At 39.2% G+C, this 23,830-nt stretch overlaps 1 protein-coding gene across 1 annotated transcript in view; it reads right to left on the bottom strand.

Moving 5' to 3' along the window:
• LOC139742516 (uncharacterized) overlaps positions 1–23,830 on the bottom strand; it is a gene marked incomplete at its 3' end in the record, with an annotated part of 198,444 nt that overhangs the window by 24,434 nt on the left and 150,180 nt on the right. Inside the window, exon 7 of the mRNA XM_071653051.1 lies at positions 5,234–5,317. Within this exon, the coding sequence (XP_071509152.1) occupies positions 5,234–5,317 (84 nt within the window). The remainder of the gene's footprint in view (positions 1–5,233; positions 5,318–23,830) is intronic.

Raw genomic sequence — 23,830 nt, 5'->3', positions numbered from 1 at the left:
CATCATTTGATCTGACACTACAGGCAAAGGGGATGGGAGGGGGTTGGGGATGGGATTCCGGGCTCTCAGCCAGTACAGTCAAATTACCACCCGGGATGAAATTCAATCCAAATTGTTCCATGTTTAAATTACAAGGCAATTTATTTTGTTATTAGTGCCACTTTTTTTCCCCCTTTCCTACCTCCTCCATGTTCTTCTTCTTCTCCTGTTTTAGTCACTTTATCTTTTTCCCCCGCTTTTTATTTTTCAGGTCTTGCCAACTGGGTTGGTGTTTATGAGCTAGGGAGTGACATTCAATAGGAGGCTGTAAACCCCCTAGCTTTTAGCTGAAATCAATGCGCCCCGCCACTCCACTCGTTGCAAGTGCAAAATAGGCAAAAAAAGAGGGATCTATGTGCTGAACTGGCGAGAAACATAGCCGACCAGCCGACCACGGGAAGGGTCGCGACCTCGCTGGCTCGCGTTTCATCGCCTCCAAGTCTTGCGTGCTCAGGGGAAAAGGACAGAGGGAGGGGAAGCCGGGGTGGGGTCGGGGGAAGATGGACGATGACGAAGCACGTCAGATAAACAAAAGCGGCAACAACACCTGGTGCGCGACATACCAATAAACCACTGTCACCTTCGCAGTGCGCGACAAGATGCCGAAGTGCTAATATTTGGCCGGTCGCCGCCGTTTGGGGGTGCCGGTGTCGAGTTTCAGACGGGATCTAAACTGATTATGGAAGCTGAATCGTGGGTAGCAGGAAGCTGAGAAAGAGGAGTCCTGCCACGAGAGAAAAAAATAAAATCCCGAGTGAAGGGAAACGGATGGCACATTCCCAGCATGTGGAATTTGGATATTCTGAGGGGAAACTTTTCATAATATGCACAACAAAATAGCACTTAAAAATCTTCTATAAGCTAGGTCCACGCAACTATATACAGAGAATCACATTTCACGTTTCATTAATCCCTAGAGACACTACACTAGTTCATTTAAAGCATTACACACACTGTATATAAATACATATATAAAGAGTATATATTCATGCTGGTAAAATTGTCAAGAACTACAGCCTTAGTACTTTCAATGTGGTGTACATCTAGTAAATGAAAGCAAAAACAAAGACAAGAGAATGTTAATGCAAACAGTGTAGATAGATTGTAAATTCCTGAATACATAGTAATCTCATGCTACCAACACGAGAACTGGCAAGTGACATAAATTTGTATAATTTGTGTGTTCATTTTTGCTGTATAAGTGAGTAAAGCATCCCTTAAACAGAGGCTCAAACTGCATTGCTCTGAGTCATAACTTTCATAACTTCTTTCACAAGGTGAAACACTGTAAGTTCCTCTGTTACTCCTCTCTATGCACAACATGGAGGATTTACAATTTTCATATTGAATTCAAACTCTGAGGGAAAAAAGGGAAGAATACCCAGCACTACCTCATTCTTCAAGGACACCAAAATTTTTTCGCATGACGTGTCGCAAATCTCCCTATGTCTCCCCCTAAATCCAGAACCACTTACATTGCTTGCATTTTGCGCCAAGGAGAAAGCGGTACAAGACAATCTGCATGAAACAGATCGAAGAGGGTATGAGCTCGGCAAGAGTCAGACTTTGTTCCGAGAGGGGGGAAATCAATGTACAAAAGATCGAAAATGACATCCCCCACATACGTAGCCTGAGTGATGTGATTGCATTAAAAGCCTCTGCGCGATCGCCGTCTCCACTCGCCCTAATACTGATAAATTACCGGACAAACTCTGTTGAGATGTCCTGATGAATCCCGATGGAGAAACATACACACACACACACACAACAACCCCAACAGAACAGAAAGTATTCGAACATGTCGACATCCACGACGAGAAAATTGGCTCTCGCGTCTTGGGGGAATGTAACGGCAAATCCTTTCACATTTATTTCGGGACGGGCGAAAGACAGATGGAAGAACAATGCGAGAGATAGGGATATGGGGAAGAGATTACAGACACACTAAAGAAGAAATATGATTCAGAAGGTACTAGAGACGGTGCTGCTTTTGGACAAGAAAAAAAAAGGGGGGTTGCAAAAATCAAAGATTGATGCATGCTGGCATGGCTGTCTCATGAAGAAGAGTGGGAAGACCCAAACCCCTTAGTCCCACACAAAGCAAATTACTTAGGGACATTTGCCGGCATTAACCTGGTGCTTTCCTCCCGCCCGGGGCATTCCAGCATGTCTTCATTAGGAATGTTGTGTTTGTCTAGCGCCTAATTAATCATATAAGGTGGAGAGACAGGTAGAAACGGGGAGCCTGGCAGGAAAATGAATGCGAAATCAAAGTATGCCGGGTGGGGCAAAGAGAACCTACATGTACATGCATGTGAATTCAAGGAACTGTACTTTGCCAGCTGCCGGCAAGCTAAAGGTCGCATGCTTAAGTTCAGGTATCTGCAAAGAACTCTGCACTGTGTATAGATGGACACTCTATGGGACAGGCAGGTATTTTTGGCTTTTCTCTTCTTCCTTTTTTCTGCTGAACAAACTTTGGACGAGACAGCCGCATAAAGGCGATGACTCATTGATCATACGACACGAGACCGCCAAACAGGACATATGAGAGAAACCACATTACTTTATCTTGTCAGACAGTGTTAGCTTTTTCCCATCACCAGATGAAAAGAATGAGATTAGGCACAAATTTGATCACCATACGTAGCTGATACCCCATCTATACACAAAGGTTGGGCACAGGAGCGCTTCTGAAGAGCTCTGACAGATACCCTTGGAGTTTGCTCATATAGAGAGTCACCACCCACCAAGACCACACACGGAGTTGCAATTCTATATCTGAATTATTTGAATGTGAAGAAAGTGGTAAAAAGTATATAACAAATAATGATGAAACGCCTAGTGCAATCGATCAGCCCCAGATTCAAACACAAAGTATAATATAGACAGGGTGAATGCCTGAATATACAAAGCCGACAAGCACAGAGATGTCAAGACAGAAACCAAGGGAGCGCAAGGACTCATGGATCGTAATAAAAATGAGAGCACCAAATATCCTTTTCATGATATGTGCTAAAATTTTGTGGAAATTTTTGCGCGATAACTTTTCGTGCTTCGTTGTGCACCATAAAGTTAACATTTAGGTTTATTTTTAATTTTGCAGACAATCATTACATTTGAGTGAGCACTTCAAGCAAGCTCCCAGCTGCTACAGCCTAAAAAATGCCTTTGGCAGCACACACTATGGTAAAGTAACTCAAAATGCGCATTACAAATTTGCATGCTTATACATGTGTATTTGCACTAGTGTTATATTACAAGAAATGCAAGAAAATTTTCGTACTGCAAAAATTTCCACTTTCCAGTTGGGGAGTCTTATGTGATAATGGTAAGGTTCACTAGTATAAGAAAAATAAAGAGTATAAAAGTAAACAAAAGAGGGGTGAGTATCGATACCACTGATAAGAGTGTTTAAGTGAGTAGAGTGTGAAGGTGCTTGTTAACAGTTGTGAATATTCTCTCTCATTCAAGTTCAGTTGAGCGTGTATGTATATATGGTAGCTGATCCCAGACAGATGATGAATTTGTGCACACTCTTCACAGAAAGCAATAACCTTTCAGAAGGCTAGGGTATGGCAAGAAAGTATAAGGGAGATTGGACACCACAGATACGCAGTACACCAACGGTGCAACGTCATATTTTTGTGTTATGATCCAACCTACTTTTAGATGTACACTAGAGTGTCTCCTTTCTACAAAGGCTTGGGTTCCCACTTTGAAAAGGAAGTGAAGGCCTGTACAGTCCGAGTGCCAGCCCAAAAATGGAATGAAGCTTACTCTGCAGATGCCTAATTGCTAACAGTTGTCATTTGAGTGCATGATCAAACATCAAGGGCAAGTTTGAGTGCACCTGACACCAAGTCGCAGAGAACCAATGGGCTCTCGTTCGATGCAATCCACCGTGTAACCGAGTATGAGGTAATAAGCCCACACATTAGAGGCGAGCTGGCCAAGAAAATTCCACAGTCATTTCTCCAGCACATTACTGCTGCTATCAATAACATGACAGTTTGGCGTCAAAAATCCTTCTTTTCCCATTTGGCACCCAAGAGGTTGAAAGATGTACGTCCTGTAATGGTGCCTTTCGACTGTCTCCACATAGTCGTCCTTTAACCCGTTGAGGACGGGCTGATTTTGCTACAACACGCATTTCCCACAGACACCTGCCTGAGTATACTCGGGACTCGTCCTTAACGGGTTAAAACTTCTTCATGCATTACATTACACCAAAGGATAAGGAGACTGGTGTCATAATGTCTGTGCCACCAATTACAGTCTAAGCTGTCACGATCACATTTCAGTGTGAGACCCATCACCATACTTTGGAAATGCTCAAACATCCATCATCTTTAAGGAAAAAGGGGGGGGGGGAGAGGAAAAAAAACTTTTTAAACATCTTCATCTGTACTATCAGGCCACAAACACATTCTTGGGACTTTGGTATTTCACAGAGAAAAGCACATATGTGACCCTGCATCACAAAACCAACAAAAAGTCGCCAGACATAGATTTTCAGTTTAGGGCAGATTCTGAAAGAGCAGACTTTAAGCTTTAAAATGATGTATACTCAATTGAAATGGACTCTCGTAACCTATCTGAATATTGGAAAGAAAGCACACACTCTGGAAAAGTGTGACTTGAGAAAAGAGGCTCTGAAGTGCAGGGTCTATTCAAGCATTAAATCTTTTCCAAGCAGTGCTAGCTGTGCGATGAATGGGACCAAAAACAGGATGTAAACCACTGGAGCAACAACAATGAAGGAATTATCAGATTAAGCTGAAATTGAGCATGCTTTTTAACACATCATGTTCACGATTAATGCCAACTTTCAAAGCAGTAGCATCATTCTTTCAAAAGTTATTAGAGTTGAAAGTAAAGAGTGTGTACAGGGTTTTTTAATGAAAAGGGGACTCTATAAGACACACCTAATCACACTATTCTACAAAAGAGTGTTCAAGAAAAATTGTTAAAAACATTATTTCCTGTTCGTTTTATGATCCCAAACTTCAGCGTAATGTAAAAGAAGAGTTGCTCTTTCAGAAAATATGAAAACTTCAAGATTGGCTAGGTTGACCCATTTCACCTGTTTTCAGTCCTCACACAAAATCAGTTCAGTGCATGCGACTTTTTGTTCATTTTGTGATGCACGGTTACATATTAGGATTAAATATGAAAGGATTTTTCGACTCACCAACTGATTAGATTTTCTTCTCTCTTCATTGACTTCTCTCTCGAGTGCTTCGCAGGTTTTCCTCTGCTGGCTAACTTCAACTTCCTGTAGAGTCACAGAGAAAGGAACAAAAAATACACAGAATTAACAGTGATGAGAAACCAATTGCTAAACACACAGCAGGTGAACAGGTGCATGATATGACAACACAAAACTTGTGGCATTCAGCGTGCACTTCGGGTGTCCACGAACCAACACTCTGAGCTGCACAGAAATGGCTAACACTGTTTGCCTCACACACAAAAAAAAAGAGTAAAATGCACTACTATGGTCTTTAACTGCTATTGGATAGCTAGAAAGTGGCTGCATTGAGGGACTGTTGATTTTGTACATAACTATGAATATATGTGTTTGGATACATATATACTGTATATATACATATACATATATACATACACATACATATATACATATACATATACGTATACATACATACATGTACACGTATATGACCTAAATATCAGTCATTAGTATCTCTAATGGAGACGGATAAACATTAATGGCATAGTACAGTCAGAAGATGATGTCATTCACCCTCCCTGCCACATGCCAGTGGCAGACCAGTGATGTACCAAGTAGGATGCTAGAGTTTAAGAAAATAAACTGTGTGCGAGTTCCATTTCCTCGGATGAGAGGCCATAACCATACATAACATAGTCCTCTTAATGCACTCTCTAATTGTAAGCTCTTTCATAGGTAGACAGAATACTGTGGAATCCAAGAAGAGTTTAGTTTTGAGTTACATTCCCCCCCCCCCCCCCCCCCCCCAGTTTTTTTTTTTCTTTTGGCAAGATTATTTTGATCTACTGAAGATGTGAAGTTACTGCTCTTAAAAACATTTTGTCTTCAATTCAACTTGGATCAAACACAGAAAACAACATGACAGTTACTGAAGATACAGCAGCATTTCACAAATATTAACCAAAATCATCTAATTTCTTATGCGTGCAATAGTAGCACGCTATCTTAGCTCTTGTGAGTGTACAGGAATACACAAAATTGGAGATGGTTTTGGTAAGAACACACAACCACTTTTGGTGCTAGTTACACAATGCAAAACAAAAAAATAAATAAATGCAGACAATTCTGTTCACATCTGTTTACAAGAAGGTGACAATCAAATCTGTTTTACTCTCTAAATAAGCAGAGATGATTTGTCAAACCTTGCAGTAGGAATAGATGCCCCATACAATGACATAGTGGGACCTGCAACCTATATTTCATCCACACAATGTCACGTGCCAGAATACTGTACAGCATCTTCCTCATTAATAATCTGAGTAAACCGTAAAAGCATTTATGATTGAAACTTTACTAATCATTGTTTTCTCATCCCCCCCAAAAAAAAATAATAATCCAGCCACTGTCAAAATAAGAACATCTGTATTATTATCCCTACTTCCACGATCACACATCCTTGCAAGATGAAACGAAATACCGACGATAATCACAAAACACACTAATCTACTCTCGCTCTCCCAACAAAATTGATGTCCCAAACACATCTTCAATCTGTCTACGATCAGAACTGTCTATGATCAGAGCTCTATTCCAGTCTCTTTCTTGGTAAACCTCTTCAGAAACAAGAATGCTGCTTACATATAATATTGCAAAAAAAATAAATAAACGAAATGAAGAAAACCAAAAATGAGGTAGATGATAATTACCATTCTTCTTGGAAGCCAGTTTAATATCCACAAACGCGTGATTTGCAAGGACATCACTAATTTGACTACGGCACAACCAATCTGGTCAAATGGGCGCGAGGAGTGAGCTCAAATCTAATCAATATCACAGCAAACCCTCCCCTTCCAAATCCCCGCCATTTCTTTACCCCATTGAGCCAGGAGAAGGAAAGCCAGAGAGAGATGCGTGCTGATAAATCGACGGAATGCAATAAATTTGCAGGAGGTTATACGTACCAATAGCAGTTCTACGTCACAAGACTTTATATAAGGAATGCTGTAAATTGCACCTCCACGAATAGACCTCAAATCCACAATACTCTTATTGGAAGATATTTGGTGCTGTACGTACACCCCACCTTGCTAGTTTCCCCTAGGAAATCCTCCTTATTTCAGCCCCTTTCCTTTCTTCTTTTCCAACCCCCTCCCCATATTGAGAATGTAAGTCAATTTAGTCTTTTTCTTTTTCTAAAACCCTGTGGCACCTGGAACACCCATGGTCACCCCTATTGAAAGTCACTGAAACACCTGCAGACGATCTCGCAGAAATATGTGTGTAAATTTGAATATCATATTGTTTAAGGTGCAGTTGTGCAAATATATTACATATAGTTCCTCTGCTGGTTTACACCTGTATATCATCACTGTCTCACCATACTCTGCACTTTATTCTTCATAGATAATACATGCACATTCCATAATTACGTATCCAATATTGCCTTATTCTGTTGCAAAACAAAAACAAAACAAAACAAAGAAAAAAAAGAGTTGTGTGCCCGGGAGAGTGACGCAAACACTGGCGAGGCCCATAAGTCTAACACGTGCCTCGCGTGCATTCACATCGTTCTCCAAGTTGCTGCCTCAATCATTAAATAGAGGGTTAACATTGCATAGAACCCATAGTTGCTATTAAAAAGGGATTAGAATCTAAAATCATATTCCGTAACAGGAAACAACACAGAGCATACGAACGATACATTACAGTGCATTTACATGATCTCTGAATCCACTATTTATCTACTACCTTACTCAAATGCAATTTTACACTTAGCAAATTTGAAGCAAGTATTTCAAAGGTCATACAGTGGGTTGACTGTATCATTCCCTCGATATATCCATCATTTGAAGCATATGTTAGACGTACTACCTCTGAAAACTCGTCATGCACAGTATTCCTCTATTGCTTCAGAGCACACTCATGATCGTACGTGAAATGCAGCGGCTCCATATCATCATGCACATTGCAGCATTCAAGTGCACAGATCAGATGATCATGAATAGTCTCTTCATTCCACGGAGCTGAGGTTACCTCTTACATCCAGAGAAAACCTATCATGCCAGATAGATAGTAGATAATCAATTTAGAAACTCAAACGGAAAAAAAAAATGATAGAAACCTATTGATTGAAGAGTTATGCTGTCTTAACTCCTCGCTCTCTCATATGACTATAATTCATGCAGTATCTGTAAGTCATACAGAGTAATGCTGTGATTTTCTATAGTAGTCTTTTCTCACAGATAAGATTTATAATTCCAAATTGGGATGTCCGTTGCCTCGTGAAAGAGTCTAAAAAATCTCAATAAGAACTCCATTTCCCTAATAATATGTTTTCTTTTTCTAATTTCTTGCATACATTCAATCTCTAGCCCCCTCTTTTCTACACGGCCTTGCTTTCGAAAAATTTTGAGATCAGATTTCTAAGAATACATGCAAATAATACTGCCAAAATGCTCCTAGTGCAAAATAATCATTCCAGTGCTCAGAAGGTTTTTGTCACTATCAAATATCCCCACCCTGGTATTTGATTGGAAGATCAACACTTTACCTACACAAAATCACTTTTCTATTTCATAGACAGTCTTTGCTTTGCTTGATTTAAAGGTTGCTAAATTGGACACGCCTGGGTGACACAAAGTGATCGAGCTTGTTCTGTCTTTGCCACGTCAATATCTTGTTAACTCTTTACATGCCAGGCGCTTCCCTTTAACCCGTTGAGGACGAGTGGCGAGTATACTCGTACCGAGTATACTCGGGCAAGTGTCTATGGGAAATGCGTGTTGTAGCAAACTCAGCCTGTCCCCAACGGGTTAACTTGCAAAGCTTTTTCATCGGCATTTGATAATCCCACCAAACTTGACCTAGTTGTGAGGATGGCAAGCCCATCCAGGTGTAGCAGTTTGCTTCAGTCCATCAGAAAAGCCAATGGTGGCACAATAGGGATTAAGGGGATTAGTTAATCTCTATTCACTGGCAATTAAACAGTAAAGAAAGCACTCAGGCATGCATGCCAATCGGCGACCAGAGCACAGAAAGAGATACAGGTGAGAAAGTATCAGCACAACTGACAAGAGTGTTAACGTCATGCTAAGTCCGTGGACACAATGTAATACTTAGATCTCAACCGAAGCTTTCTTGATGTAAAACTGGCTCTCTTTTCTTTTTTGTTGTTGTTGATGTGGTAAGATTCCTTCTCTGATCTGCAATCCACAAAATCTCTGCGGAGACATCCTGACCAACCTGTTGGTCACGAGTGGCCACCGACGCCCGTCCAAAGTGAACGCCTCGCTGCCTTCACTGAAGGTCAAAATCTGGCCGGTGATGCGTGCCAAGAGGCTTGCCTACAGCAACCTTGCCTGTGACAATATTTTTTTTTTTCATTTCTTTGGCTTTTTGTCAGAGAAGATTGAAGTTTCATACGGGCTGTAAATGCTCAAATTCCTCCTGATTCTATCTTTCAATGGTAAAATCCATAATCACATCCATTACTTGGAGAAGAGATGAAATCTTTGAAATCTACTTCTAAATTATGTCCATACATATGTTGTCATGGTCAGTGATTCTAATCTCTCACTTGTTGTGAACACATCCCACAAGTAATTACAATATTCAGAAAGAAATAAAATCTTGGACATTATCTAATATACTCAAGTTTTGGAGGTGTGTAATTTCATATCAAAGGAAATTCACATCATAACAATGGCTAGGATTTCTTTCTCCTTCTAAGGTCACCCATGTCATACAAACCTGTTGCATTCACTAAACCTGATTACCAATTCCTTAAAAAAAAAAGATTTATTCATAGTGCTAGAACTGCTTCAGGGCAGTCAATCAAGGAAAGGGGTACTCAGGACCAATCGGTAGCAGCATCCGAAATACAGTCGATGCATCCTGCATCATCATATGTCGTCCATCCTTCCTCTTCTTTTCTTTTTTTAAATCTTGTCTCTTCAAACGACACCTGGGCCCATCTTCAATCATGATGGAGGTTGTTGCACCGCTCTGCCCGTATGCCGAAACGCAGTCCTTCCGCACGATAGAATAAACAAAACCCGCTGTTAGCTACTTTCCCTGGGACAAGACGGGACAGGCCGGGATGTACACCGTCTGACTTATTGTAATTAATGCCTACCTGGAGGGCGATAAATTTTCTTTCCCTTCAGACATATTTTGAGTTTCGAGGAGGCCGTTCCCTTACTTGAGTCATCAAGGCGCTCTAGCTGCCAGACAGAAATATTCCCTCAGCAACTACCAACTATCGCCTCGTGAAGCTTGAGTGAATATCATCGATAAATTCATAATGAAGATATATTAGCACCCAAGAGGTAGAGAGTGAGATGGTGAAATCTATACAGAGAAAGGTCATTCTAAAGGTCTGAGCAGATTTAAAAATCAGAGAGTATTACAAAAAAAAACAAACCTCAAATATCTGCAATCAGTTGGAATTTGACATGAAGATCGAACAGAAAATAAATTTGTCTAAAATACCAGAAATTGAAGGAGGTTTGAAATATGGGTTACTTTGTCAACTTTTATGATGAAGACTAATTTATAAGAAATCATTACTGGTATTTATATATAACATGATATATGACATCATGGCATTGCACTAATATTTATCTCCCATCACTTTGAGATCCTAGAAATAGTATACAAATAATGACTGCTATGAGGGGCACAGTTAAAATTATGGGCCCAAGGTGATGTGAAAACCATAACTATGCCCGAAGCGAAGCTGAGGGCATGGTTATGGTTTTCACATCACCGAGGGCCTACATAATTTTAACTGTACCCCGAATATCAAGCAGTCATTATTTGTTTTATATACCGAAAATATAGATTCCGAAAATATAGATTCTAGTCTCTTTTACAGCACTCGTAATCAATGCTGATCGACAGCGCGGCGGTCGTGTCATTGGTGCGTACAGTGATCATCTATATGTGTACAGTGTACATTACGTGTATTATATGGGGTTGCGATTGTCTCCCAACAACCAGTCTGCTAGTCTCTTTTACAGCACGCTGATTGAATGCGCGGCGGTCGTATCATTGGTGCGTATTATGAGCGATCTATGTGTATGGGGTCACGACTGTCTCCAAACCTATTCACTTACTGTGCCCGGGCCGCGATCACAGTAACTCAAAAATAGGGCACAGTTATTTTCATGAATCCCCTTTTAACCAATCAGATGAGAGGATTCTAGAAATGAGGTATATAATATCTCCTATGAAAGCAGTGATGATACAGAATACTGATTGAATACACCAGTGCAAACTTTACATCTTACATTGCATTATTCATGCTACAAGTATTGTGTAGATGTGCTGTAGGCCACAGCATTGGCCGAGCATTTCTTAGCAAATCACTACAATGCACAACGTGTAAGCCCTGATACTAGACTGCAAAGTTGAAAACAAAAACGAAAACAAAAGAATAGAAAGAAAGAGAAAAAGAGGGGGGGGGGGAACAGAATGCGAACCCAATCACGCAATTTGAAGCTCGTAAGTGATTGATTTGCGGGGTTTCCCGTTCTGTCACATGGCCTATTGGCTCTAAGGTGGAAGTTGTGTTTGCCCCGGTCAGCTCATCTTCGACTCCCCCTTCCACGCTGTACGTGCAGATGATACAATATCAAACTAAACCAAGAAAAAACAAAATATGGGGTGTATACAGAACCCTGGCTTCAACATTTGACTGCAAGGCCATTTGAATACCGATCATTGTGTGTTGTTCAGATCTGGAGGGTTTCATGGCCAAAAGCGTTTCTATTTTCTCCCAAAAAGTGGCATGGATTTTTTAGTTTTTAGCGATTTAAGTCATAACAACCTTCGTAGAATGCCAAAACATTTCTGAAGCACTTGCTTGGAGGAACTGTTTTCCCAAGTACCTCATTTACCATTAATACTCCAGTTTCCAGAGGGCATTTCAAATTATATGAAGCCAAAGGTCAATTCTACCCCCTCTACACTGAGAGCAGAAGGTTTACATACTAATCACACAAAAAGTGTTTGTACCACAATAAGTAATGTAACAAATGCAAACAGAGGGAAACTGACCACAAATAAATATCATTATTGGAAAAATGAGCAAAGAAAATGGGATTTTCTGTGTTGCATTCTCTACATTTCCTTCCTCTGCTAGTAAAAAAAAAATTGATTGCATATCCTTCACTTTTCTCTATTGATTTTTAGATTTCATTTTCATTTTCAAAAAGAGCATCACTTTTCAAAACTAAAATCTTACCAAAAATCAGTCTTCTCAAGCAAATTTCAAAAACTTGGACAGAAAAAAGTCAAACATTTCTACTTAAAAAAAAAAAAGTTTCTCATCATGGTAGGGAAAAAATCATGTGTGATAACAAAGGCATAGAAAAGGCCTGAATTAGAACAAATTTGTGTGTTCAAGGAAAAAATACATGGAAAATAAAAGCTAAGGTGCATTCCCTAAGGTTTTAGAATAAGATCTACCCTTAACTTGAATGGATCTCTTTACAACTACGCAAGCCATTCCATATGTGTCAATAGCCCTCTTAACATTTTAATTCTGCTTTTTCTTTATTGCTTTGAATTAGGACTAGTCCATACTACTAATGACATCACTGAATGGGAAACAAATGGATAATTCCTGCGGAGTGGACTAAAGCTTTTAAAGCTGAAGTGCAGTGCTGCATACATCCTGAAACCTAAGTACTCTTGGAGATGGAGAAGTGCTCGTAACATTACACTTGGCTCCATTTCACATCCTTTAAGCCATTATCTTTATCTATATCTCTCATGCCTCTTAATTCGTCTTTTTTGTCGTCTTCTTCTTCTTCTTCTTCTTTTTTTCTCTTTTTTTTTTTGCACTTTCTTTCTGATCCATCATTGCCGACCAAAAAAATAATTTATACCATCCATCCCTCTGATGTAGGTTATCTGTGGCACCTTTGGGATACAGATTCAATTCAATGCAAACTGTCTTTATTTGTTTTATCAACAGAATATATAACAATGAATGACATTGGACAAGCATTTGAACAACATAGAAAAGCAAAATATTATCAATTTCATGTCTTTGATCGATATAAAATAAAACAAACAAAAGTCAAACTCATATATTCTGAAAAAAAAATGAAGGGGCCTATGAAAAGTCTGTGCTTATAATATGTGGGCCCCTTGCAAAGAAAGAAAAATAATAACAAAAAATGTACGACAACAGAGCATGGCAGAGAAAGAGAGGAGCAAGGGAAAAAAAATTCAAACAAAGTATAAAAAAGAAAAAAAAAGAAAGAAAAGGAGATATGTGAGCATTTCATGTCAAACCTAGATCAAAGGCTAAATCAATGGTCATGGCCTACAGAAATGATCAGGCAGACCAGGACAGTAGAAGGTAAAACAGCTACACAGATGGGACATGGTACTGGCACCAGAAATCATTTTCCACTTCTTATAGATGACCACAACCTTGCCAAAACACAAAATTGCTGCAGTGAATGGACCAGCTCCCAAATATAACAGCTAAATCAATACATTAAAGGCATAATTTTACCATTTGCAGATTAAACAAAACCCCAGCATTAGTGCTTTAAAATAGTTCTAAAATGTGAGTTAGGGATAGAAACAACCACTGTAAAAATTTGAATCAGTATAATCGATGTTAAGTATTGTTAAATACACAAAATGTGAACAATAGTTATAATAAGAATGCTTCCAGACTAAACCATCTACAGTTACGGTTTATTGAGAAAAATACTGATATCTCCTTATATTTTAGGCTTTATTGCGAAAATTTTATATGGTAGGATGTTTTGTGATACAACAGACCTACACATATGCATCAAATGTGATATCTTGAACATTTCTAAAATCACTGCTCTCAAATGTAAACTGGACCTTTATCAAGGACAGGGATATGTATGAATGAATGTATGAATGAATGAATGAATGAATGAATGAATGAATGAATGAATGAATGAATGAATGAATGAAAGAATGAATGAATGAATGAGGAATGAATGTATAGAATGCATACTGACTGCATACACTTGTAGATGAATTGATACAAAGCATTTTTACTTTTTGTGTATCTACAGAGGTATCAAGAGTGTTGATATCAAGCAGTGTTCAAAATGTTTGACAAGATGAATTCTTGCCATACAGGACAACCTGATAAAAACGCCTACACTGCGTGTGGACTCGGTGGGGGAGGTACAGTGTTTGCCATGAACTTGTATAACACCAGGCTTATACAATGCAGATCCAAATTCACAAACACACATTAAATCAAATCCATAGTCCAAATTTAGTCTATGGATGAAAACAACTGTGGATTACGCAGGCGTACCTCGCCAAAATGTGTATCCCTGTATGCATACTACATGTATATGATGTTTATTGACAAACTTGTTATGTCATGCATGCTTTTATAACCAAAATTGCACACAAGTGTAAGTCATAGACTAGAATTTAACCCGTTGAAGCCAAGTCCTGAGGATACTTGGGCAGACCTTGTGTCCATGGGAAATATGTGTTATGGTATGGCAAAACCAGTCCGTCCTCAACGGGTTAAACTACCTTGAAGAATTCCGGCCATAGAAGCCACTTTGACTGTAAGACTGATAGAATTGCAATGATACTCGCATATGAGATGAATATTTCACATCCTACAGCTCCTGAGGAGGTGATGTTAGGATGGCAGCATAAAAGTGGTGTCAATGCTTCTACCACTGCAAACATTTTGTGCTTGTTTCCCAGCATTCAAATTTTCGATCTCTATTATGTACCTCTAATGTCACAGCTTTCATTAGGAACAACTTTTCCATTCTAATTTTTCTTTTCTCACTACAGTATCATACACAATGGACAAACAGCACTGTCTGTTCATAACAATATGTTAAAATATGATCTGAAAATCTACCCCACTACCATGAGAAGAATCCTGTCTCAAAATCCTTGCCCGAATTTGAAACAACACAGTGACAATGGCAACTTTGGGACGACGATAAATGTCACTGCTGTTGTCCAACACAGCCAGCACTCAATTTGTCCCATGACTGGTATGCTCTGCAAAGTTCAACCTCAATCGCACACAATCAACGTCTCATTCAGTCGTATCAAGTTAAGTGCCAACCTCAAGGATGATCACAAACATGGAGGGGTGGCAAAGGGCCGTGGGAGGGACTTTTGGCAAGGAGTTTAACTTTCTCCAGATCTTTACTCTGATTGAAATATTGTCTAAATAACATTAGTTCCATAAAAGCAAAATAAGAATATAATAAACATGAAAATGAGAGACAGAGCAATGTATGAGAGGGGGGAAGAAAGAAGACCTGGAAACCTGAGAGATGATGATGATGAGCAAGCCAAGAAGACATCAGAAGAAAGAAAGATGGAATGAAGACAATTTGAACGCATTGCTGATTCGGCGAGACCTGCACCATTTGGGAGGGCACTGGGATAGAGTCAACATCCCTGGGTGAGAGGAGGACTTAATAACCATCTCGTAGTCCTCAAGAGCACGGGTCTGACGGTGATGTAAAGCTGCAAGATCTCGCTGCAGATGCTCCACGGCACACACAGGCCAATGGACTCTTAAAGACCGCAGGGATTTGTACATCCTCTGCATCCTTTTCCTTTCAGATCTTTCCCCCATATTTGTACAGGAAGACAGGTGGTTGTCCCTCCTTGCGCCCCCTTCACCCCTCACCCTAGATCTATTTTTTCCTCCTAAAGTAAATCTGGTTTGGAGGGGGGATGTATATCAAGTTCAATATAATCATACATGTAGCAAAGGCGGATAGATCCTAGCTGGCGGGCACAGACTTGTTGGTGGGGGGTTGAAAAGGGGTGGGGAAAGACTGTCTGATAATCATTTGACGTGACTTTAATTTCATACAATCGATGAGAGAGAAACAACAACAAGGAAGTTAAGAGTGCAGCCAGGGGTTCACAAGTTTCCATGCTCTACCGTTCATTGGCCTCCTATCGTTCTGTAAGGACAGAAGGAATACAGACAGCGTGTGTCATCCTAAACACAGTGCACTCCCAACTTGGTATCTGTGTATACATGTGTGTGTGTGTGTGTGAGTGTGTGTGACTGAGAGGCAGACAGACATACATACATACAAACAGATAGACAGACAGAGAAAGCAGCGCACAGCACAGGATGACAAAGACAAATCTACTACCTAAAGAAGATGTCTTGAATATTAGTTGCGTTAACAGTGCAGAAAGTTTTGCTACTCTCTCTCTCTCTCTCTCTCTCTCTCACTCTCTCTCTCTCACTCTCGTTAAATTGTCATGGTGCAATTCAAACAAATCAGTGCTGTCAAATGTGACTGTATAGACACAAAGCTCAGGAAAACACGAAAGACCTATTGATTGTAAAGGGAAGAACAAGGTGTTATTTCAATGGTATCATACAAGTAATTGCATAGGATGTAGTTCGTATGAGGCATATCAATTTGTGTCTTAAGGTCTTCAGAAGGTCTAATGGACAATCATGGGGCACTGCTGAACTTTGCAAGGATGCATGTCTAGTGTGAAAAATGAATAAACAAATTTAAACAAGCCAAGAAATGACTAAGAAAGTAGAGTCTATTAACCTCTGTATGTGCGGTCTTGCATTGCTTGTGGTCCAAACCTACTCAAAACATAACAGAAACCGACATGTATGTCTTCAGATCAGATGTTTTTTCACATTGTTAAGGTGTATAGTGAGGGGTGACTTTTCCAATTTAGAAATATGGGGCAAGCATGGATGTATCTTAAGTTTATTTTTATTTTTTTTTAGTGGGATATTACCTTACATGTATGAATCTCAGAGAATTTTCTTTTTAAATTGACAACAGGGTTGTCGAGATAAAAGAGGACTACGGCAGTGATGCAATTATGGCAACCAATGGGATGCTTGAAAGAAAAGGAATCCTGCTCACATGACCAAAAACTTGTTTGCACAGAAATCTTAACTTAATGATCAAGTTAATTGCACACAAAAGCACTAAGATTGTTTTTGTTGACATTCTTGTTGTTGCTGTTTTTTGCTGACTTTCTACAAAAGGATCTCATGTGAATACCTAATTTCTCAACAGGATGCCTTGAAATATTGCAAAATCATTTTATCTCTTTTGGATAAACATCCCCCCCCAAAAAAAAAAAAATAATAATAATGATAATAATAAAATAAAATAAAATAAATAAATAAATAAATAAATAAATAAAAATGGTGAATTCCTGGTTTTTTTTTTCCTCATGCAAAGAAAAAATCAATGTGTGAAGTAACTTATGCAAGTGACATGATAGCCACACGTACATGACCAGGTCAAAAATTTGAAGCCGCCAGTGTTCACTTCACATGAATATCAAAAGTTCATCAAATGAATACTCAACATAATTGGAGGCATAATTTAATAACCTCTCCAAATCAAAACTGACTGAAAAAGACAGTTAAGAGCAGCACAAAATTCAGCCAGTGGAGAAAAATAGATTGATAAAAAACAAAACCCAAATCATTTATGCTTAATAAAAGTTCCATATTTCCCCCATCTTCATTAGATCATCTCCTTACATACAGTTGATCCCATAACTATTTCCCTATTTATATATGAATACACTTGACATTTTCTCTCTCGCTGGAAATTCATGAATAAAGTTGGATTTTGTTGCACTCATCAATCTTGTTCTGCTAGGAATATTGTGGGAAGTGGGATGGTGTGGAAGAGAGATGGAAAAGTGATTGTGTTGTTGCTGCGATAAAGGTTATGGTAGGTGAAGGTCTCCATCAGCCCCACATGCTGGAATTCACTACCCAAGGTCATCACTGGCACATTGGTATGGAGAGTGGATTTCACGTATTCCACAGCCCTTGAGACAAAGTTATTGAATGCTAATCATCATCTTGTGCTCCAGTTTCTCTCTTACCCCCCCCCCCCTTCCCCATTTGTCCCTTTCCTCGGGAACTCTTCCCCCCATGATGACGATGAGCGGCTAATATTTCCCACATTCGGGGAAGGAAAACAGCCGCCGGGGCGCACATGCATTCATCTAATTACAATCTGCAGCCGAAACGGGAGCGAGACGGCACATCACGATCTATTAGCGTCCGCAGCTTTGCAGATATGCGGCGGCTATGTCTTCTCGCCTCTGCCGTCGCCGGGGCGTGCTCGCCGTGGTTAGCGCCATCATTATACCACGGGTGCTACGGTCTATTTGCTCTCGGTGTAATCGTGATGCACACACGTGCCAGTTCAACAATGGCGGGTGAGAAAATGTATCGGGGGTGGTACGTGTTGGGCATAAAATCAATTACACACTCCCGTGCCTGCTTTGAGGATATGCGGCAACAGGCAAGATTTTGTACTGACCATGAAACAGCACTGGGGTGCAAAGGCTTTCAGGGTGGCAAATTTGATGGCTCATTAACATCTATACCATTTATGCAAGCAAATATATCACAGCGGTCATTACTGATATGACACCCACATTACGTGTATGAGCATGGACTGCAAATATTGTGATATTAATCCGGTAATCACCATTTCAGTCACGATAAATACTTGTCCACTTGATACTCAATGTTGCCATAATGTATACTGACATTTAACAGATCTGAAGCCAGCAAGAGTTAGCATAGCTTGAGGATGCACTGTCACAATATTGGTTCCTAATTCAATACAATATAAAAACAGTTACAAAAAAAAAAAAATCTTCCATTGGTTTCTCACAGAAAAGAAAAAATGTCTTCTCTGTTATGATGGCAATTACAAAGCTTGCTTTTTCTCATAATGCACTGGATACTTCAAATGATATCTCAGTGATTTTGCTCACATTGTGTCACGAATAATGCGAGATTACATCACATCATACCACTGAAAATAATACCATGTATACAAGAAAAAAATAATTTATAAATATTTGTGTGATGACCAGTTGCTGTCTACATTAAAGCTATGTGTACAAAATGCCACCAGGAGGGATCAATGTATGTATTGTGTCCTACAGGGAATAATCTCCCTTCTTGAAATTGAATAGCAATTTTAGTTGATTGACATTTATGTTCACAAAATGGTACACAACTCTACGCAATGAAATAGCTATGCAGATCAAATTCGGTACAGCAGTACATCCAAAATACATGGAAAATTGCCATGCAATACCAGGAAAATTATTCCCTAGTCCTACACACTGATTCTTACATGTAGAAGTGACCCACGCGTCGATGATATTGCTGACCGATTGGTGTCTTTTGTGTATTTCTCACCAAAGCAGCACCTTGCCCCCCCCCCCCACATATGTACGAGACGAGGAGGCAGACCCACGATAGCTGCCCCTCATAATACAAAACCTATCTCTGAGACCAGTAAGACACCAAAAGGACCCATCTCCAGTCTTCACCTCAAAGAGGACAAAGCCATATCGTCACTGGGGTGACAAGACCTTGTATCTCAAATTTTGGTGAAAATGACTTTTTTGGATATATGGTCATATAATCGGTTAAGTGATGTCCTGTCCAAATCCTAGCTGTCTTACATCCCAAAAACGAAGCCACCAAGGCATGTCAAAGGAAAGGCTATTCTATTCTCTATAGTGCTTTGGCAGCCATGTTTTTGGCTCTCCTGAACATTTGACATTTTGTATGTATGAGGTCTTGTCGCCCTAGCGATGATATATGAATATGAATATGAATATGCATGTCCACGAGGACAGAAGACTCAGCACTGTTGAGGGTATGCGGGACCTTTCCATGTAGAAGTGATCCCTTTCATCCCCCCTCAAAAAAAAAAAAAATAGAAGATAATATGGGACAGGAAAGAGGGGTAGATAAAAAGTATTAGGAGTTAACAAAAAGGGAAAGGTGAGAGGAATTAGGGCAGCTAGAGCAAGTATGAATGAGATTTTTATAGATGGGGGAAATATGGTAGGAAAAAGGAAATAAGGAACAAACTTGGAAGGAGTATAAGAATGACTGAGAGAAAAAGAAATGTAGACAAGATTCTCTTGCTAGGACATTCTCAGCCTAACAGTTTAATGAAAGGTTAAACACCCCTGACAGGACATAGGGATTATGATTGGGTGCCAAATACCAACATGTGGCAGTACATCATGTTCCTGTTTCTATTCACATTTACACTTCCATCAGCCTACCTGATTACCCATTGTTCAATACAATGTAAATTAATTCCATATGGCCTAGTTCAAATTTTGCCATTTTTGTCATATAATTCACATACAGTTGTAAATCTTTGAAATATTTTGAATACAGAAAATAATCAGGTTGTGTTTATGATTGTATACATTTTGTTTTGAGTGTATGCACAGTTTATGGCACAAATGGCAAAAAAAAATGACATTTTGATTAATATACATGAATGTAGCTGAATTTAAAGGAGGGCATCTCGTATACACACAAACACACACACATATAGACAAACACATACTCACACTAGTACTCTCGCACTGTGTGCATTGTATAAAATGTATGTGTTAAAGAAAATATCAATTCATAAGGAATAGCTTGTACAATAGAACCATGATAAGAAAGAGGTAGCAGGGCATGCTTGGTGCATAATCGTCTCTACAACGTCACATGGAATAGACGAAGAATGTCAAAATAAACATTTCTGATAAATCATTGCTATACTTTTACACACTCAAAAAAAAAAAAAAAGAGAAAGAAAAGTCGGGAAGATGAGCGTGAGACTCTGAGCATTGCGCACTGTCATGAATAATGTAGGGTCACATACATTACGACGGGGAGCTGTATAATTTGTATCGCTTCCCGGCAATATGAATAATGGTGGGAAACCCCTCGCAATTCGGCATTCAGAATTGGCTTTCCAATTGATGGCCTGCACTATTTTTGCCCGTATTTCCTATGCAGACATAACTGATATTCCAGTTTGCAGCGTGAGATATATTCTGCTCTTCTCTCTCTAACTTTCCATCTCTATCTCTCTCACTTTCTCTACAGCTGTACCTCTCTATGTCTCTCTCTATATCTCTCTATGTCTCACTCTATCTCTCTATGTTTCTCTCTATATCTCCCTATGTTTCTCTCTATATCTCTCTATGTCTCTAGAGCTCTATATCTCTCTATGTCTCTCTCTATATCTCTCTATGTCTCATTCTATATCTCTCTATGTTTCTCTCTACATCTCTCTCTGTTTCTCTCTATATCTCTCTATGTCTCTCTCTATATCTCTCTATGTCTCTCTCTATGTTTCTCTCTATATCTCTCTATGTCTCTCTCTATATCTCTCTATGTCTCATTCTATCTCTCTTTATCTCTCTTTGTTTCTCTCTATATCTCTCTATGTCTCTCTCTATATCTCTCCATATCTCTCTCTATATCTCTCTATGTTTCTCTCTATATATCTCCCCCTCTTTCTATATCTCTCTTCCTGCTTCTATCTCTAGCTGCTGAGTTTGCCAATTACCTCGATAGCAACCACATCCTGAGTGTTTTGACTTGAAATCAATGGGTTCTACTATGTCTACTCTAAGAGAGGATTGAGCAAATTAGCCATTCTTACTCTATGTCAAGAAATCCAAACGGACGCCTAATTAGACCAGTAAATCAACATGAAATGCAATATAACATATTCCTTTTTTGAAGCATCTAGAGATTCTACGTCCTATTGCAGCCGGTTTATTCAATTGTTTACTCCATTTAATTGCCCGATGAGTTTGTTGATCTGAAGCATTAAACGACTCCTGTTTTATGGATCTTAATCCTAATTGGCATCTGGGGGGCATTTCATGAAGGAACTTGTCGGATAAAATATCTGACAAGTCAATTATATCCGACAAGTTTTGAGAAATTCTTTAGTCTGATTGGCTGAATTCTATTAACTTGTCGGATATCATTGACTTGTCGGACATTTTATCCGACAAGTTCCTTCATGAAATGCCCCCCTGGTGTGTGTTGTCATCTTTTTCTCTTTCATTCCACTTCTCTAACCTGCCTTCTACAAAAGTGAGGAATACACTGACAGTTTGAGGAAGCATGGTGCTACTACTACTACTATTGCTATGCTGCTGCTACTACTACTACTACTACTACTACTACTACTGGTTACTACTACTACTACTACTACTTCTACTTTTATTAAAATTATCATTATTATTATCATCATTATCATTATCATTATCATCATCATCATCATTATTATTATTATTATTATTACTATTACTATTATTATCATCATTATTAATATTATTGTTATTATTAATATTATTATCATTACTACTACTACTATTATTACCACTACTACTACTACTACTACTACTACTACTACTACTATTACTACTACTACTACTACTACTTCTACTGCTACTACTACTACCATTCAAGATGATGTATGGAAGAGGTACATTAACGTTGTACAACTATACCTTGCAAATTCAAAACCTGGGAGTATCAGAAATCCCTTGGCTTCACAAGGCTTCACAAAGCTCTACAGCATAGAGAGAGAGAGACTGGTTACTTCATCTTTGTCACTACTTATCACCAAAATGTCTGCAATAATGTCCACCATTTTCCAGTACCTCAAACCAATTCTCCAGGCTGAGATAAACTCTTCCTGATCATCAGCATCAATCTACTCTTCTGCCTTTCCACTAAATAGCCTGAACATTTTCCACAAGTATTTCACCAAGTTCAGCCCTTTTACTTAGTACTTTTATCATCTGAAGTCCCTTAACCCGACATAGGTACACATCTAGGACCCTATTGCTTCCATTCCTCCCCCCCCCAAAAAAAAAAACCCAGACAAACAAAAACAAGGCAAAACAAAACAAAAAATATAAAAGGAGGTAGCTATGACCACATCTTTCACTCTCAAACTAATCGATGCAGTCCGCCCTCGACTGCCTTCATGTCAGGAGTTAAACGCGCTGGACTGCGTAATAGACGGCAAACACACTCGAACCAGGATTCGCTGACTTGGCGCAGTATATGCACAGCGCGCTTCAAGTCCAAGCAAACACAGCCAGCCTATTTAAAAAAAAGCGCATACATCTTGCTTGCTCACTAACGGACCCTTTCCTTCACCTAATTCTTGAGTCCACCCCCTCCCCACTATCTCCTCTCTCTCTCCCTCTCCCTCGTCTATTCCATATATTTATCTCTTTCATTCTTTGCTGCCCCTACAACTCTCAGCTCATCTGGGAAAAAAAAAAGAAAAAGATAATCCCACATATTATATGGTACATAAAATGTTTGCATTCAATATGTGTGTATGGCTGTATACATTATTTACATACAAACATACACATAAACTATCACAAGTATACACTCACACAAACAAATACTGCTTTGTAGGTGTTGTCTGTTTTTTACAATGTGCATGTGGTTGTTTTGTTTAGTAATACACTATTAGGGACACCCATAATGGTGCATATCAATGAATACTCATTCATATCAGTATGACTTTAGGCCCACTCTAAAAAGAGACTTAGAAAATAAAAACATGCTTGAAATGTATGTATTCAAACATATTCCCACTTTCAATGGCATTCTGTTGTCAAAAAAGAATAAATATATGATGCTTCCAATATTGTGACAAAAGCGACTACCTTTAACATCTTCCTCCGGCATACCCAAGGTCATCATTGTTT

This window comes from Diadema antillarum, unplaced genomic scaffold, assembly GCF_040938485.1.
Source record: "Diadema antillarum isolate AM-2024a unplaced genomic scaffold, OU_Dant_1.0 scf00000032, whole genome shotgun sequence".
In the NCBI taxonomy this organism is placed as follows: Eukaryota; Metazoa; Echinodermata; class Echinoidea; order Diadematoida; family Diadematidae; genus Diadema; species Diadema antillarum.
This window is presented reverse-complemented; position numbering and strand designations above follow the sequence as displayed.